The sequence below is a fragment of the Xenopus laevis genome, chromosome 1L (assembly GCF_017654675.1).
Source record: "Xenopus laevis strain J_2021 chromosome 1L, Xenopus_laevis_v10.1, whole genome shotgun sequence".
Taxonomy (NCBI): domain Eukaryota; kingdom Metazoa; phylum Chordata; class Amphibia; order Anura; family Pipidae; genus Xenopus; species Xenopus laevis.
In genome coordinates this window covers 111,756,125-111,774,173 of record NC_054371.1, presented here as the reverse complement: position 1 = coordinate 111,774,173, position 18,049 = coordinate 111,756,125, and the positions used below count along the sequence as shown (strand labels likewise).

General features: G+C 43.7%; 1 protein-coding gene across 1 annotated transcript; it reads left to right on the top strand.

Moving 5' to 3' along the window:
* The first annotated feature begins 7,387 nt into the window (after window positions 1–7,387).
* LOC121393507 lies at window positions 7,388–13,827 on the top strand. The gene is made up of 2 exons (XM_041562075.1): window positions 7,388–8,672; window positions 12,344–13,827. The coding sequence occupies exons 1-2, from the start codon at window positions 8,006–8,008 to the stop codon at window positions 12,940–12,942; spliced, it is 1,266 nt and encodes a 421-aa protein (XP_041418009.1). The 5' UTR covers window positions 7,388–8,005; the 3' UTR covers window positions 12,943–13,827.
* Window positions 13,828–18,049: the final 4,222 nt, after the last annotated feature.

The following is an 18,049-nucleotide window of genomic DNA, read 5'->3' as shown; positions in this document are numbered from 1 at the left end:
CTAAATACATGTCACCAAACACATTTCATGTGTGATACAAGACATTCCCTGGTCCTCTTATACTAGCTATTTATTCTTTGCAAGTACATATACAGTCATATGAAAAAAAAGGACCCAGTGGGGTCCGAAACGTTGCCCTTACCTTGTATGTATATGGGCTGAATAAATAATATCACTTATCACATCAAAAATCAGTGTGCTGCTGGATTACTTTCTACATTGTATGCTGGACCCTGTGGGCAGGAAAGGGTCAACCAGAGTAAGCACCTGATACCCTGCATAGGGTTCTCATGAAGGGTTGAGCACTCCGAATTGTGCAAATAATGAAAAAAATTGGGAACCCCTCTTGGCCTGCATAATAATTTACTCCACTTTCAACAAAAAAGATAACAGTTGTATGTATTTAATTTCCCAGGAACATACTGGGGTGTTTTCTTAATAAAAAAAATTTGATGAACCAGTATTCAGTTGTATGAAATTAAATCAAATGTGAAAAACTGTCTGTGCAAAAATTTGGGCACCCTTGTAATTTTGCTAATTTGAATGCATGTAACTGCTCAATATTGATTACTGGCAACACCAAATTGGTTGGATTAGCTCGTTAAGCCTTGAACTTCATAGGCAGGTGTGTCCAATCATGAGAAAAGGTATTTAAGGTGGCCAATTGCAAGTTGTGCTTCTGTTTGACTCTGAAGAGTGACAGCATGGGATCCTCAAAGAAACTCTCAAAAGATCTGAAAACAAAGACTGTTCGGTATCATGGTTTAGGGGAACGCTACAAAAAGCTATCTCAGAGGTTTAATCTGTCAGTTTCAATTGTAAGGAAAGTAATCAGAAAATGGAAGGCCACAGGCAAAGTTTCTGTAAAACCCAGGTCTGGCAGGTCAAGTATAATACAGGAGCGGCATATGTGGAGGATTGTGAGAATGGTTACAGACAACCCAAAGATCACCTCCAAAGACCTGCAAGAATATCTTGCTGCAGATGGTGTATCTGTACATCGTTCTACAATTCAGCACACTTTGCACAAAGAACATCTGTATGGCAGGGTGATGAGAAAGAAGCCCTTTCTGCACTCACACCACAGAGTCACTTGTTGTATGCTTAAGCTCATTTAGACAAGCCACAGTCATTTTGGAACAAAGTGCTTTGAACTGATGAGACAAAAATTTAGTTATTTAGTCATAACAAAAAGCGCTTTGCATGGCGGAAGAAGAACACCACATTCCAAGAAACACCTGCTACCTACTGTCAAATTTAGTGGAGGTTCCGTCATGCTGTGGGGCTGTGTGGCTAGTTCAGGGACTGGGGCCCTTGTTAAAGTCGAGGGTCGGATGAATTCAACGTAACCTTCAAGATTATGTTCAAACATCAGTCACAAAGTTAAAGTTACGCAGGGGTTGGATATTCTTAACAAGACAATGACCCTAAACACACTTGGAAATCTACAAAGGCATTAATGCAGAGGGAGAAGTACAATATTCTGGAATGGCCGTCACAGTCTCCCGACTTGAATATCATTAGAAAATCTATGGGATAATTTGAAGCAGGCTGTCCATGCTTGGCAGCTATCAAATTTAACTGAACTGGAGAGATTTTGTATGGACGAATGGTCAAAAATACCACCATCCAGAATTCAGACACTCATCAAAGACTATAGGAGGCATCTAGAGGCTGTTACATTTGCAAAAGGAGGCTCAACTAAGTATTGATGCAATATCTCTGTTTGGGTGCCCAAATATAGGTACCTGTCTAATGTTATGATCTATATTGCATATTTTCTGTTAATCCAATAAACGTTATGTCACTGCTGAAATACTACTGTTTCCATAAGGCATGTTATATATTAAAAGGAAGTTGCTACTTTGAAAGCTCAGCCAATGATAAACAAAACTCCAAAGAATTAAGAGGGGTTCCCAAACTTTTTCATATGACTGAATTTTCAAAAACATGTTACATATTTAAGAAAAGAGCCATATGGTAGTCTTAACTATTTGCTCCTCCATGTATGGTTGCATTATCATGAAAAAGTGTCTTTCCATTAGTACCAAATGGGAAATAAATCTATACAATAGTAAAACAAGAAAAATTATAGAGGTGTTAGGTTGTGCTCACAAAATTTAAGACACAGAAATTATAGAAAGAGCAAGGTTCCTTAAACTTAACTTAATTTGTATGATATTTCTTTAATTGATATATTAGGAGAACAATTTCTTAGAAAAGCCCAATCCTTAGACTATTGGAAATGAGACCAACAGAACTGAAAATCTATTTCCCATCCAATTGTATATGTGCATGGGGTCTCCAGAGGTGCCTTCAGCAATTGAGCATATATGCATGATGTATTTCCTTTCCAGAATAATAGATGTCTACAGTCACTTTCATAAAAGGCACCTTGTAAAGTGGGGCAAAGAGGGAGTGGAAACAAATAAAAATGCTTTATTTTTGTAAATCAAAAGTGCTCTCCTTTTGGAATTTCAAGAGAGTCTTTTAGTCCCAGAGGGATTAGCAAATAATATATAATATTAAAATTATGTGAGGGCTATCCGTGAAATGCTGAATGTAGTGGGTCAGAGTTTTCTAAGAAGGGTTACTTATAACTCTGATTAGAAATCAATTTCTTTCATATTTGACATGGGAGTAAGTGAAATTTAATGATTGGATTTGTAATGCTATGCTGTAAGATATCGCTTGCAGAAGTCTATAAAAGGGAGAGCATTTTTAAGATCTACCCATCCATTGATTCCTGAAGAAGTATACCATTGGATTAACTGGGCAAGTCTTGCCTCCTTATAGTAATTGAGTGAGAGACTTTCAAACCGTCCTGACTGGGTCAATAATAGCGAATAGTTTTGTTTACTCTATAGTATTTTTTGTTACAGATAAATTGTAGTACATGTATGGGACCTGTTATCCAGAAGGCTCAGGACCTGGAGTTTTCTGGATAAGGGGTCTTTTGGTAATTTGTATCTCAATACCTTAAGTCTACTAAAGAATCACTTAAACTTTACTTAAACTGAATAGGATTGTTTAGCCTCCAAAAAGAATTCACTATATCTTAAGATATTGTGTTATTATTACAGAGAAAAAGGAAATAATGTAAAAAAATATTATTTGATTAAAATGGAGCCTATGGGAGATCACCTTCTGGTAATTTAAAATTTTATGGATAATGGGTTTCTGGAAACGGATCCCATACCTGTACTTTCCTCCACAGCTATGAAATATCTTAAGTGTCAGTTGCTTTAGGTAATGCTCCTAAAAGGTACAGTAAATTCATTGAGGCAGAAGACCCATTCAATAGCAGTTATTTAGCTTAACCAATAGATAGAGAGCTGTGACCATTTCTCAGGGAATTTTCTTTATAATAATGGGATATGACTTTTTTTCTGACGCCAGCGAATTTTTACCAGCGAATTTTTGCGGCCGTTTTGCGAATTTATTCACCAGCGGCGAATCGTGCAAATTCCCCGCGAATTCGCGCCTGGCAAATAAATTCGCCCATCACTATTGCCAATGCTTCTGATTTAGATATATTAATTTCAGACCTGAAAGTAAATTAAATAAGGAAAAAAGGTGTGGTTTTATGGCATGCCCTAACATATCAATGTTGTTTCAAATTAGGTGAGCTAAAGGTTCATTCACGAAGTAGAACAGTGGATAGCAGGCATCCATGACAAGAAGACCTTGCTATTGGAATATTGAAATTGTGTTTCATCATGAACTTAATATAAGTTTTGGGATTTGTATATATAAAACATCTGGGGCTCATTTATTAACACTGGGCATATTTGCCCATGGGCAGTTACCTATACTCTCCTTCTAGGTCCTCTCCAGCAGAGTTCACGGCGGCCATCTTCTCCCGAGCGCTCTTCTTCCTGTAGTCATCCACATTTGGTGGCGCATGCGCAGTAGGAGGCATTTGCCGGTTCAGATCTACTGCGCATGCGACGAAAGTCACAACGTTTCCGAAAAAGAAATCGGAAACTTCGTGACTTTCGGGCGCATGTGCAGTTGGAGGCATTTGCAGGTGCGGAGCTACTGCGCATGCGCCCGAAAGTCATGAGGTTTGCAATTTCTTTTTCGGAAATTTGTGACTTTTGGCGCATGCGCAGTAGATCCGAGCCGGTAAATGCCTCCTACTGCACATGCGCCACCAAATGCCGATGACTACAGGAAGAAGAGCACTTGGGAGAAGGAGGGATAAGTAACAAGTTAGGGGCATTTGCCCGGTGGGGAGGTAGGCTGGGGAGGAGGGGGGCCTACGCAGGGGAGGGGGGGAGTTATTTTTGCGCCTAGGGGGTTGAATTCTCCTTTAAAGCCAGCTGCGACTCCCACAGTGCATCTGGGGAGAATTTAGAATAAGCAGGCCATGGTTTAAGTATTGAATGTCTTATGAAAATCAAAATTATAAGTTCTGATTTAGTATAACATGCATCAGAAAAATTATTTACTTTACTTTCATGCTATCCATTGTCCTGGAAAAAAATGGTTATAATGTGTCAACTTTGGGAGAAAATCTTGTTGGGAAAAAATCTTGTTGAGAGAATTTCAGGAAAACAGTTTCACACTTGCATTCAATACTGAAATGGGGAGATCATTTTGTGTATTGCTTAGGTCCTTTTTATGTTTGAGAAATAAAGAAATCTTGGCATTCAGCACTATGGGGGTGGGGTTGTATTTTTTATAATAGCTGGGGGGATCCATCTCAGTCTGGAGTTATAGTATTTTTAAGGTGCCATATAGCTACATCTATTTTCTCCACAGTACTAGGGCCATTTAAAGCTGAGTTTTCAGATGAGTATAACTTTCGGTTTTTAATAATACCTAACATGCTTTTTTGAAATATTGTAGACAGGCGTCTATATCTCTGGGGGGTCTCCTGATGGTGGTACAGTTACAGGATCCATTATCCAGAAACCTGTTATCTAGAAAGCTCCAAATTACAGGAAGGCCATCTCCCATAGACTTCCTTTTAATTAAAAATTTTATTTTAAAAAAAGGAATTCCTAGCTCTCTGTAATAACAAAATAGTACTTGAACCTAACTAAGATATTATTAATCCTTATTGGAGGCAAAACAATCCTATTCATTAATATTCAAATGATCTTTTAGTAGATTTAAGGTATAAAGATCCGAACTACTGAAAGACCCCTTATCTTCTCAGGTCCCAAGCATTCTGGATATAACAATACAAATCAAGTCTTTTCCAAGTGCAGTGAAAAGAGAAAAAATATTTTGACACAAAAGTTTTTTTTAGAAGATATAAGAAGAAGAATATATGAGGTGCAAATAACCCAGGGGTACTCCCGCAATTGGTGAACCAAAACCATAGACAACATAGATTGGGTATGCACATTCAGAAAAAAATGTATAAACAAAGGTGGTATTAAAAAATTCTCTTTCATATAGGTTATAGCAATAAAATGTACATCAAATAAACTGATATCTTATACAGGACAGTGTATACACATCAATATTTACAAAAATAAACATTCCACCTAATTATAAGATCAAGGCAAAAAAGAGACAAACCACAAGGGACGGATACACTTGCCAGTGATGAGAATTCCCCAACGTTTCGGCACTATAGCCTTTGTCAAGGGGAATTCTGATGTGTAGCCAAACCATCTAAGGTATAAATACCCTATTCAATTAGACGCGAGAATCTCCATGTTTGCACTCTTCCAGCACTTCTGCATTCGTGATGTCACGTCTGCCGACCTCACTTCCCTGGATACTCGATCCAGCGTCATGACGTGGCTCCCTGCTAGCGCTATCTCCCTGTCAACATAAGGAACGTAAGCGTCAGTGGCGGAACTACTGGGGGAGCAGGGGGTGCAAACGGGCCAGAGCCCGCACCCTCTCAGGGCCCCCCGGCAGTTCGCGCGCCGCTTATTCCCGGCCAGTCCTGCGCCAGGGCCCGTCCCCCTCTAGTTACGTTTCTGGTAAGCGTCCATATCATATCCTGCTCAAGCATTCTGGATAACAGGTCCCTGTACAAGGTGTAAAACTTTATGAATCCTGTTAATAGTGAGTAACTCCTGTCTGTATTGAGAGGAGTTTTGAAAATGGAGGTTTAATAAGTTTATGATTTGATGTTGTTTATGGATTTTGTTAAAAATTTCAGAGGATATGCAGGGGAGCACAATGCCTTTTGAGGAAGCAGCATTGAACTTGTTATGCTGCTCTCCCCTGCCCTTTAATGCACTCTTCTCTTAAGGATTCTAATAAGGATTGATATATGTGTAAATTGACGATCTCTTGTTCACCTAGCCTACAGAGTATCCTGCTTCACTGAGTTTGTAATTGATCCTGTTGTTTTCTGAGGCCAGAACAGATGTATGGATCACCAGAGGCTGTATAAACACAGTCAGGTTAGCCTCCTTGCAATGTACCATTTTATTCTTCTGCCTGTGAATAATTTTAAGAACAATAGTTCATGCAGTTTACTTAAATAAGAATTGGATTCTGGAACGTTGGGAATACATACTCTTTTATTTTGCCTGGACCTGATGTCCATCCTTTGGCTTGAGTTGCTTCATGGGTTGTGAGGAGCGGATCATTTTGGAATCCTTTTAATTCATTCAGATCAACAGCCCAAACATGGCTTTATTTTATTAGAAAACCAAAAACACAAAACTAGTGTAAACACTGTTAATAACTTAATAATTTAATTTTAACTATGCTGAAAGTGAGCTGGAGAATGGAACCCAATGAGCCGGTTAGGGAAGCAGGGCCTGACAGGGTTAAGGAGAGGGCCACTCCCCGCCCCCTTTTGCTGTGGTGCGCTAGGATTGGCCAATTTGTTCCCGGGTTCGGCAGAGGAGGCAGAGTTACAGGATACTCACCAGTCGGCGCCGGGACGTGGAAGCAGCAGGACGCAGCATCGCAGCATGGAGACGGACGTCGACCGCGTGGTGAGAGAGTTCCGGGAGGCGGCGAAACAGCACGGATCTTTGTGGCTCCAGGACCAGCTCCAGGATCTTCTTCGTGGCGTCGAGGATCCGACGGTGAGAAGACGTCCAGCGAGGAGGATTCGTCCACCGCAGAGGCTCAGTCCGGGAATCCAGCGCGACTCTTCATCGGGAGCAGGACATCGTGGGGACCAGTCGCAGGAGAGGAGTGCCACGTCGGTTCGAGTCGGAAGAGGACGCAGACGGCTGTCGGTCACACGGGAAGAAGAGGAGCAGTCAGACCAGGCCAGGCAAGTATGTCCGGTAAGTGCAGGCCCCACCAGCACCGCACCCACAACAGACGGCCTCATTACCAGTCCACGGGCGGAGGGGGGCCAAACGGAACCCGCCCCCTCCCCCAGGGGCCACGGCATCACAGGGGGCCCCAGCCATGGAGGGCCCGGATCACCTGGGGCCTCTCGTTCCTTGGGGGGCAAACGGCCACTACTATAAGGGGAGGCAGGAGGCTTACCAGCACCTCCCCTCCCCCAACGGCCATTTCTACGGCACGGTCACGTGCCTTAAGGCCCCGCACGCACGGCCCTACCACACCTGCGTCCGGCGGGTCGCAGGGCCAGGCAGGAACCCACAGTCCACGGGGGGAGGAGGAAAATAGGAGTCCCGCCCCTCCCCCCAGGCCCAGTGCCACTGGGGCTAGGGGCAATACACGCGGGCCCCATTCTCCAACAGCCACCAGACCACATGGGCCCAGGATTAGCAGTCCACGGGGGGGTAGTGCAGAACCCTCATCGCCCCCTGGCCCTCAATCCACCAACACCAGGTCCCAAAAAAGGGCACCCACTACTGCTGGTCCCACCCCTCCCCCCAGCCAAAATATTATACAAGTTCCCCTTGCTACCGGCAAGGGAAAACAACCTGCAGCACGTGTTACCCGTAAGGGTGACAAAATTGGAACGGCCACGGCGCAGGTGTCCGGCCAGGCACCTCGCAGAGATGTTACGGCCTCAGAGGCGGGGCCAGGTACTTCAGCCTCCTTTAACACCCATACGGCTCTTCCAGTACAAAGGGTGGCCACCTCCGCTCGGGAGATGAGTGGGGAACACAGTATACAGGCAGGTAGATTGGGCCTATCTGACCACGTAACACCCCGTCGGCGGAGTAGATCCAGTAGCATTAGGTCTCGGAGAAGCAGGTACCAGTCATCCAGGTCTAGGAGCAGGTCCCACACCCACAACATATCACGGGGCCATCGCACGGCTCACCACGGGGCCAGGTCACATAGCGGAAGGGCTTCCGTAGACAGAACCCCCCACAGGGAGAGGGATGGGGGGTGGAGGACGGAACACTCTCGCTCTTGCTTGTCTTTCAGGAATGGTTCCAGTGAATCCGATGGGGACCGGGACAGGACTGGCAGGACAAGGAGCAGACGGAACCATAGAAGCAATTCCACCGACAGGGGGAGACGGTATCACAGGTGCCATTCGTCCATCAGCCACGGAGGGGTCAGCAGGAGCCGGTCGTCCTCCAGGAGAGCAAGGGTGTCAAGGAGCCGTTCCGCAAGCAGGGCCGGACGGCACGTCAGGAGTCGCCCATCAGCTCACACCGGCCAAGTCAACGCCTGCAATTCAACCAGCCATCCACGTTCCATGGCTCGTCAGACGGCTCAGGAGGGGCCAGGAGCAGCACAAGAAGTTTCACCACAACTAGCAAGCCTGGTTACGGTCCCAGAGGTTTCTACTGCCCCGGGACCAGGAGGTGAGGTCCAGGGTATGGCACATGGGGTGGGGCAAGGGGAGGACTATACTACACTTCTTCATGGGCTTAAGCAATTTCTAGAGGGCTGGGAGGGTACAAGGTCCAGCACAGTGGGGGGGCCATCCCAGGTTTGGGTCGGGGGGTCAGCACCCACATCAGCAATTACCGAAGCACCAAAGGTGGCGGCAGTGGTAAGTGACACGGCAGTGGTGAGTGCAGGTAAGGATCAGGTCCCGGGAGCAAACAGTGAACATGATAACAGGGAATCTGAGAGGGCAACTTTAAGCGGCATTACAGAGACGGCCAGACAGAATGCCTATGTGTCATTCGCTGGCCCTTTGGGAGTTCATGTCAAGCAGGAAGTGAAGGAACGGATTTGGAAGGGCGAGTTTGTGGAATTGTTTTCCCTCCTCCCCTTGGATGAGACAATTGATTTGAAGGAGGATGACAAAAAAGATAGCAAAAAAGAGGAGGAGGAGAAAAAGAAAAAGTACTCAAAATTGCCAAAAACCTTTGGCAACTGGTTAAGGGCGTTTTGCATTTTGGCCAGTATTATAGGGGAAAAACACCCAGAAAAATGCTCCCCCCTTTTTTGTTATGTTGACGGCATTTGGGAAGCTTTTAAGGTGTATGGTGGGCTCGCATGGTGGCGGTATGACGAACAGTTCTGGCAGCGGCTGGCAGCTAACCCTTCTATGAGGTGGGACCAGATGGACATTACCCTCTGGCTCAAACTCATGATGGCTCAGAAAGCATCCCCCTTTCAGCGGGGGGCCGGGGGGGCACAACATTCCGCCTCCTCGGCCCCTATTAAGCCCGGCTACTGCTGGCTGTTTAATGACAGCCACTGTAAGTTCGGCAACTCCTGCAAGTACAAGCACGAATGTTCAGGTTGTGGGGGAGCACACTCTTATGTCCGCTGTTTCAAGAAGGGAAAGGGTAACCCCAAGCCAAGTGATGCTTCCAAAGGGGAGAACACCGGTGAGGCTAGACGCGATGCGGCCGTGGCTCGCCCGCTACGGTAAACGCAAGGAGGCCATTTTGTTAGAACAGGGGTTTAAGGACGGGTTTCGGATCCCATTCCGGGAAAAAAGTGGTGTGCATAATTTACGAAATTTGAAGTCGGCCCAGGAATTCCCGGCGGTTGTCCGGAATAAGTTGTATAAGGAGGTTCAGTTGGGTCGTGTGGCGGGTCCGTTTACCTCCCCACCGTTTGTTAATTTGAGAGTTTCTCCGCTTGGCGTCGTCCCCAAAAAAGATCCAGGGAAATACAGGTTAATCCACCATTTGTCATACCCCAAAGGAGGCTCCGTGAATGATGATATAGATCGGGACTTGTGTTCAGTTTCTTATACTTCCTTCGACCACGCCATTGCGTTAGTTCGGGGGGCAGGACGTGGAGCACTTATGGCCAGGGCTGACATTGAAGCCGCCTTCCGCCTATTACCCATACACCCGGATTGCCACCATTTACTGGGTTGCTGGTTCGAGGGGGCGTTTTTTGTGGATTTGTGTTTGCCGATGGGGTGCTCTATTTCTTGCGCCTATTTTGAAGCATTCAGCACGTTTTTGGAATGGGTTGTTCGTAAGCAAGCGGGTCTCAATTCGGTCGTCCACTACTTAGACGATTTCCTATGCGTGGGCCCAGCCAAGTCCGATAACTGCTTCCACATCCTCCAAACGTTGCAGGAGGTGGCGGAACATTTCGGAGTTCCTTTGGCCCCTGAAAAAACTGAAGGCCCTGCAACCACTATGCAGTTCCTGGGCCTGGAGGTGGATTCAGTGGCTGGCGTATGCCGCCTCCCTTTCAGTAAGGTTCAGGACCTCCGAGTTGCAGTCGGTAGAATCAGACTGATTGCTAAACCCACTTTGCGTCAAATACAGTCGGTGTTAGGGAAATTAAACTTTGCCTGTCGAGTTATACCGGTGGGCCGGGTTTTTAGTCGGCGGTTGGCGCAAGCGACGTCGGGCACTACGGCACCTCACCATCACGTGCGGTTTAAACAAAGACATACGTGCGGATTTGGAGGTTTGGGACACATTTTGCAGGATTTCAATGGTACGGTTTTGTTCCAGGCGCCTGAAATCACGGCGCAGGAAATGCAGCTTTTTACCGACGCGGCCGGCAGTGTGGGTTTTGGGGCTTATCTAGCCGGCCAATGGTGCGCCAAAAAATGGCCCAGTGCTTGGTGCGATTCCGAGTTGATACGGAACTTAGCGTTCCTCGAGTTATTCCCGATAGTGGTAGCTTTGTTTATCTGGGAAGCCGAGTTGCGGGATCGCAGTATTGTTTTCTTTTCCGACAACATGAGTGTAGTTCACGGGATCAACAGTTGGTCGGCTTCATCACCACCAGTCCTTAAGCTGCTTCGGGTTCTGGTTTTGCGTTGTCTGAGCTTGAATATTCGTTGCAGAGCGCGTCATGTAGCAGGGGAAAAGAACGTCATTGCTGACGCACTTTCTCGCTTTCAGTGGGAACGATTTTGGCAGGTGGCGCCAGAGGCGGAACGGGAGGGGTCTCATTTCCCGGATCATCTGTGGAATCTCGGAAACATAAATTGATGGAGCTGGTTGAGAAGTCGGTGGCCGCATCGACATGGGCGGCATATAGTAAAGTGTGGGCTGAATGGCATCAGTTGGAGGAATGGTCAGGTGGTTTCAAAGATGCTGATGATAGGAAGGCTGCTTTAATTTGGTACGTGACTTGGTTGGCCGAGACGGGCAAATCAGTGTCAGTAATTGAAAAACGCATGGCGGCTTTGGCATTCCTTTTCAAATTGGCTGGACAAGGGGATCCCACGAAAGACTTTCTGATTCGGCAGGCTATTCGAGGCCTTAAAAAGAGGCAGGCCTCCAGGGACACTAGACGACCACTTTCCTTTGCCTTGCTAGTCAAACTTCAGGAGGTGCTATCCTGTTGCTGCACTTCAGCTTTTGAAACATTGCTCTTTCAAGCGGCATTTGTGCTTGCCTTTTTTGGGGCATTTCGAGTAGGTGAATTAGTAAGCAGCAGCAAAAAAGTACCGGGGAGGACTAGGGATAACGGATCTGAACGTCACTGACTCTTCGGTCCAGGTTCGGCTTCGCAAATCCAAAACGGATGTGTGGGGGAAAGGTGTGGACGTGATCCTGTATAGACTGGATGGTGGTTTAACCTGTCCAGTGGGGTGCATGGCAAGGTACCTCGAGGTGAGGCCCAGCGTTGGCGTATCTTTGCTGATTCATGAGGATGGATCCCCACTCACAAGATTTCAATTCTTGAGTGTCTTACGGAAAGGTTTACTTGACATTGGAGTGCAGCCGACCGACTTTGGTACGCATTCCTTTCGTATAGGAGCAGCGACCGAGGCGGCGCGGTTAGGTTTAGGTGATGCCATAGTAAAACGGATCGGCAGATGGGAATCCAAACGGTTTCAGGGTTATATCCGGCCAAGCCTGCTAGTTTAACTGCCATTATGGGTTTCCTATTCTATTCCTATTCCGATAGCATGGACTGTATATATTTAAAAAAAAAAAAAAAAAAGTCTTCTCACCATTTCTGATTATATTCCGGTTTAAACATGTCTGTTTTGTTCTGACAAGGTTATAAAAATGTTAATTGCGATACGCTCCTGCTTCGAGTGTTTCATTTGGTTACTTGCGGGTGTACTTATTGTGTTTTGTTTTCACAGGTGGTTCAATTTCTGTGTGGTTACTGGGCCATTCCTACATCTCCTGGGCCAGACGGCGAGCCGCAGTTAAGAACTCTGGTCCGCAGCTGGGCTTTCCCGAAGGCCGGGTGAATATCCACTGGTTTGGCGTTCCAGGTTTGCGGTGGCCAGGAGTCTGGCCTACATTGTTGCGGCACGTAAGGTCTGGTCGCCGTCCAGATGTGTTACTTATACACGCTGGCGGTAATGATATGGGACTTCGGTCTCAGCGTGAGTTGGTGTTAACTATGAAGCAGGACTTAGATAGAATTCGGGGATTGTTCCCGGATTTGATTCTGGTTTGGTCTGAGATGGTACCGCGTTTAGTTTGGAGATATGCCAGGAATGGGGACAAAATGGATAAGAGCAGGGTCAAGGTGAACAAGTTAATGGCCTCGTTTGTGAGAAAGTTTGGAGGAATTGTTGTACGCCATTCCGACCTGGACGATAAAATGCCAGATTATTTCAGTAAGGACGGAGTTCACCTGTCCGAGTTGGGGAATTCCTTTTTCACCTTGGCCCTCATGGAGGGTATTGAACGGGCCCTCGGATTATTGAGTGGCGGGTCGTGCCGCGCTTAAGGTGTCAAGCGGCCACGCCAGTGGCGGAGGGTACCTTTACAAGGACCCCCAGGGGGAGTTAAAATTGGGTATTTTGCAGCAATGGTATGTAGCCTGGTAGGCCTGGGTTCCCATGGGATGTAGCCTGGTTTAGGGCCCGGGAAAATGGAGGAGGAACCAAGCTTACCAGTTGAGGCTCAGCACCCACACCCCCCCCCTTTTGTCCCGGGGGGGGGATGATATAAAGGTGGGGTAAAATGGTTTGTTATACAAACTGCTTGTTAAGTTAAATATGTTATACATGTTAAGTATGGTATTATTTTGTTAAATAAACAACTGCGGCCATCTCTTTCCAAACCAGTGTTGTGTGTGTGTATCATTGGGCAGGAGGTATGGGGTTTCACTCAGAGGGGAGGGGTACAGACTCGACGCTGCACCTGTCATGGAACCCAATGAGCCGGTTAGGGAAGCAGGGCCTGACAGGGTTAAGGAGAGGGCCACTCCCCGCCCCCTTTTGCTGTGGTGCGCTAGGATTGGCCAATTTGTTCCCGGGTTCGGCAGAGGAGGCAGAGTTACAGGATACTCACCAGTCGGCGCCGGGACGTGGAAGCAGCAGGACGCAGCATCCCGCCCCCCCTCCCTGTAGCATGGCGGTTACTGTCGCAGTTGGCGGAGGGTACCTTTACAAGGACCCCCAGGGGGAGTTAAAATTGGGTATTTTGCAGCAATGGTATGTAGCCTGGTAGGCCTGGGTTCCCATGGGATGTAGCCTGGTTTAGGGCCCGGGAAAATGGAGGAGGAACCAAGCTTACCAGTTGAGGCTCAGCACCCACACCCCCCCCCCTTTTGTCCCGGGGGGGGATGATATAAAGGTGGGGTAAAATGGTTTGTTATACAAACTGCTTGTTAAGTTAAATATGTTATACATGTTAAGTATGGTATTATTTTGTTAAATAAACAACTGCGGCCATCTCTTTCCAAACCAGTGTTGTGTGTGTGTATCATTGGGCAGGAGGTATGGGGTTTCACTCAGAGGGGAGGGGTACAGACTCGACGCTGCACCTGTCAGGTAGCTGTAATCAAAATTGCAGGATACCTGTGTTATGCAGTTATATTATTGGGGTCTTACTCAGCAAAAGTCTTTGTTTTCATCATGATGAGCATGAAAAAACAAACTTAGATCCTATACAGCACTGTGAGTCATATACTTAACTTAAATAACAGCTTAACACAAAAACCCTTTGTCTACCTTGAGACATGTTTTAATAATTGATTCAAATATTGCATTAAACATTAATGTTCTCATGGTATTTTCTTTCTTTTTTGCAGTTATTGTTCGCTGATGTATTTTTGTATACTGTTGTTTAAGTACATTTGAAGACTATTATTGTAAACAGAATTGATACCAAGAGTGTGTGTTTTATCTCACTGATCTTGAACAGTATATATATGTTTATATAATAGAAACTGGCACTTTTAAAACTGCATATAAATAATCAAAATATGCATATTTATGCTGTTATCACGTGTGTGGTTCACTGGGGACATTAGTTTTTCCCCCATTTGAGCTTGAATGCTTTGAAATATTTACTTATTATGCATTCTTATGCAGTAGAGAGATTTGGGTAAGTTTAATATTTTATTTGTGTTTCCCAAAATAGAAAATTCTAAAGGTTTATTAGAAGTCACCTTGGAGTTGTGTGTACTGTAAAGAAAGAACATAGCCTGTGTCATTGTGCATTTATATGGTCACAGAACTCCTTAGTGATTTCCGATCTAATGACAGAAGGACAAGACCCACATATCAATCTCACTACTACAATATAACACCCAGTGCACAGAAGACAAATTGTTGATCTGTCCGCAACTGTCTGGTCTTCCCCTTTAGCCCTTGTTATAGTATTTTATCCTTCTCTTTACTCATTGACTGCTAACGTTTTTTTATTATGAGTTATATAATATAGAACACATTTCCAAGACATGCTTTTTTATATGACATACTATGTTAACCTTTAGTATTATCTTTTAAAGGTGTAACCTTAAAATTTACTTTAGGTATGGTGTAGCTAGCAGAATTTGCAACTGGTCTTCAGTCTTTATTTTGTGTTATTTTTAAAAAATGTTTATTTTGTCCTGCTTTAACTTTTATTTTATTTATGTATTGGTTTGGTGTTTCTGTAAAAGTCTGATATAGACATGAGAGTGGAAATATCAACTAGTCGAAAACAGATATAAAAAACAAATTAAGCATGAAAAAAAATCTTTTCAGCATCAGCTAATGAGTTCTTACATAAGCTCGAAGAGTGTATACACTTTGACATAATTAGAACAGCAGATGTAATTAGCAGAAAATAATCTTTTATACCTGGTTCATTAACCACCTTGTGATAGATCTATGTGGATGTTTTCTTTTATCTATGTTGCAGCTCATAAAGGGTAGGGTGCAAATGAGGATACATTTATTTATTGTACCAATGGATCTTATGATGGTCCGCAAAAGTAAACTATTCCTAAAGGAGGAGATATAAAGCATCTGTATGGTTGTACATAATTATTTTTTGTATTTCAGAAACCCAAGAACGAAATAGACTATATATTTTTTTTTCTGAAGTGCAATTGGAAAATAATGTCTCGCTCCTTCAACTGTCTTCAAGGATAAGAGGGCGCTGAAGGAAATTAATTAGCTGGGGATGTCCTTTGTAGTGGTTTCTGCTCTCTCTCCCTATTCTTTTTCCTTCATGAATCATTTCCATACTAATTAAACTCTACATCATGTTTCACCAGTGAGAGATCCCTGCTTGGCATCATTGTTATTTCTGCATAATAATCTATTGTTCTCCGCAGGACATCATTCAGAATAGTTTTATACTCTTCAGAACAGCTTGTGCCTGAGAAAGGCTCAGCGGTAGGTAGCCAGTAATGGTTTAGAAGTAGAGTTTATGCATTTTGTAGATATGTGACCTGATCATTAAATCGGAATGACTGGGACAGACACAAAAACAATTTTGTACCTATCATATACTAACCTATCATTAATGAGGCCACAGCTATAGGGAGACAGAGAGTTGATCCTTTGAATTTGGCAAGTCCCCCACCTTCCCTTCCTGTAAACAGAGCTTTCAGATTATTTTCAGGTGGCTTCATATTTATAGCATGTGTTGCAGGGGTCGTAGGTTATCATTTTCATATTCACACTGTTTCGGAAATCCTTGCTGTGCTTGTTTCCTAGTCTCCCATCTGTCATGTTATTTTAGAATGCCTCTTCTTCTGGAATAAGAAAGCACTTTCTACTTTAAATACTGTACGAAGAAAATATTAACCTGGTGCATGGAGAGGAAGAGGTTACTGGGATGTAGAACTGTGCTGTAGCTCTCTAGAGAGAGAGGGGGGGGCAGGAATCTACTGCAGACAACCGATGGCCTCGTTATGAAAGCATTTAGCAATTCTCTTGCCACTCTCCCTTCAAGTCAGATTGGGTGACATTGGGTGACCTTCTGGTTGGGCAGAAAAATACACAGTGCTCATAAACCAGAAATGCTGCGTATGGAAGCACAGAAACACTTGCAGGGCAGCCAGAAGGATAAAAATGCTTTGAAACTTTTCTTACATTAACCTCGCTCCCACGCATGTAAAATACTACGTTTCTGCTCTCTCAGAGGCATTATATTCTCTCTTATAAAGTGGAATGTGTGTCCATTCATGATAAACACACAGGGCTGTACAGTGTCATCAGGCTCTTATTGAAAAAAAAAATAACAAGTTTGGCAGAAAATGGTCTATTTTTACCATTTCCTAGTTTATATATATACCAAATTACCTCATGATTTAAGGATAAGTAAACCTTTAAAATATGTGAACATAAAATTGATGATGGTGCTATTTTAAGCACTTTTGCAATGTGAATTCATTATTTATTTTTGTTTAATTCCAACATCTTAAAGAATACATGTATTGTTAATATGAATAAATTTTGTCTCAACATCGCCACCTGATGGTCATTTTTTGACCACCCAGTAGTCAAGGAAGTTGTCAGGAGAAAGAAAGAGTGCTGCTCCGATGTTCTTCTGGTTTGGAAAAAAAAAGAAACCTTTCTCAAATCTTTCCTAACCAAAAGAACTTCAGAGCAGCCCTCTTTTTTTCTCCAGACAGCTTCCTTGACTACCTGGTTGTTAGAATTGTGGTAAAATGACCAACAGGTGGCGTTGTAACAAAATTCATTCATAATAACAGTACATTTATCCTTTAATATCTTGGAATTAAAAAATTCACCTTTAAAGGGGTCGTTCAACTTTGAGTTAAATTTTAGTATTTTAGAGAATGCCCTCCTCCTAACAAGTTTGCAGTTGGTCTTCATAACTTATTTTTTTTTATAGTTTTTGAAGTATTTGCCATCCTCTTCTGTCTCTTTACAGCTTGCAATTTGGGGATTGCTCTGTGAAACTACAATTGTATTGTTATTATAGGTGTCAGACACCTTTAAGTTAACTTTTAGTATGTTATAGAATGGATGATTCTAAGCACCTTTTTTAAGTGGTCTTCATTATTTTATTTTTTTTATAGTTTTTTTTAAATTATTTGCCTTCTTCTGATTCTTTCTAACTTTCAAACAGAGATCACTGACCCCATCTAAAAAAACAAATGCTCTGTAAAGCTATAAATGTATTGTTATTGTTCTTTTTTATTACTCATCTTTCCATTCAGACCCTTTCCTATTCATATTCCAGTCTCTTATTCAAATAAGTGCATGATTGCTAAAATTGTAAACTGGAGAGCTGCTAAATAAAAAGCTAAATAACGCCCCCTTTAATATTTGTATTACTTACTGTATCTTATTTCTCCTATTTATATTGCAGTCTCTCATTCAAGCTACTGCCTTGCTGCTAAAGTAAATAAGACCCTAGCAACCAGATAACAGCAGAAATACCAAACAGGAGAGCTGCTGAACAAAAAAGCTCAATAACTGAAAAACCACAAAAAATAAAAAAAATAAAGACCAATTGAGAACAGTCTCAGCATATTAATGCATACATGGTAGTGAAAAAAAAGTTAAAAGTTATTTTAAAGGTGAACTACTCCTTTTAAGAGTTACAAATACAATTAGCAGACTGTATTAAGATTGTTTTTGCAT

What these genes read in the sequence shown, in the direction of transcription:
- LOC121393507 (XM_041562075.1), top strand. Translation starts at nt 8,006, where the DNA reads ATGAGTGGGGAACACAGTATACAGGCAGGTAGATTGGGCCTATCTGAC. An exon ending in TACTGCCCCGGGACCAGGAG is followed by an intron (nt 8,673 to 12,343) that starts GTGAGGTCCAGG and finishes TTGTTTTCACAG; the next exon opens with GTGGTTCAATTTCTGTGTGG.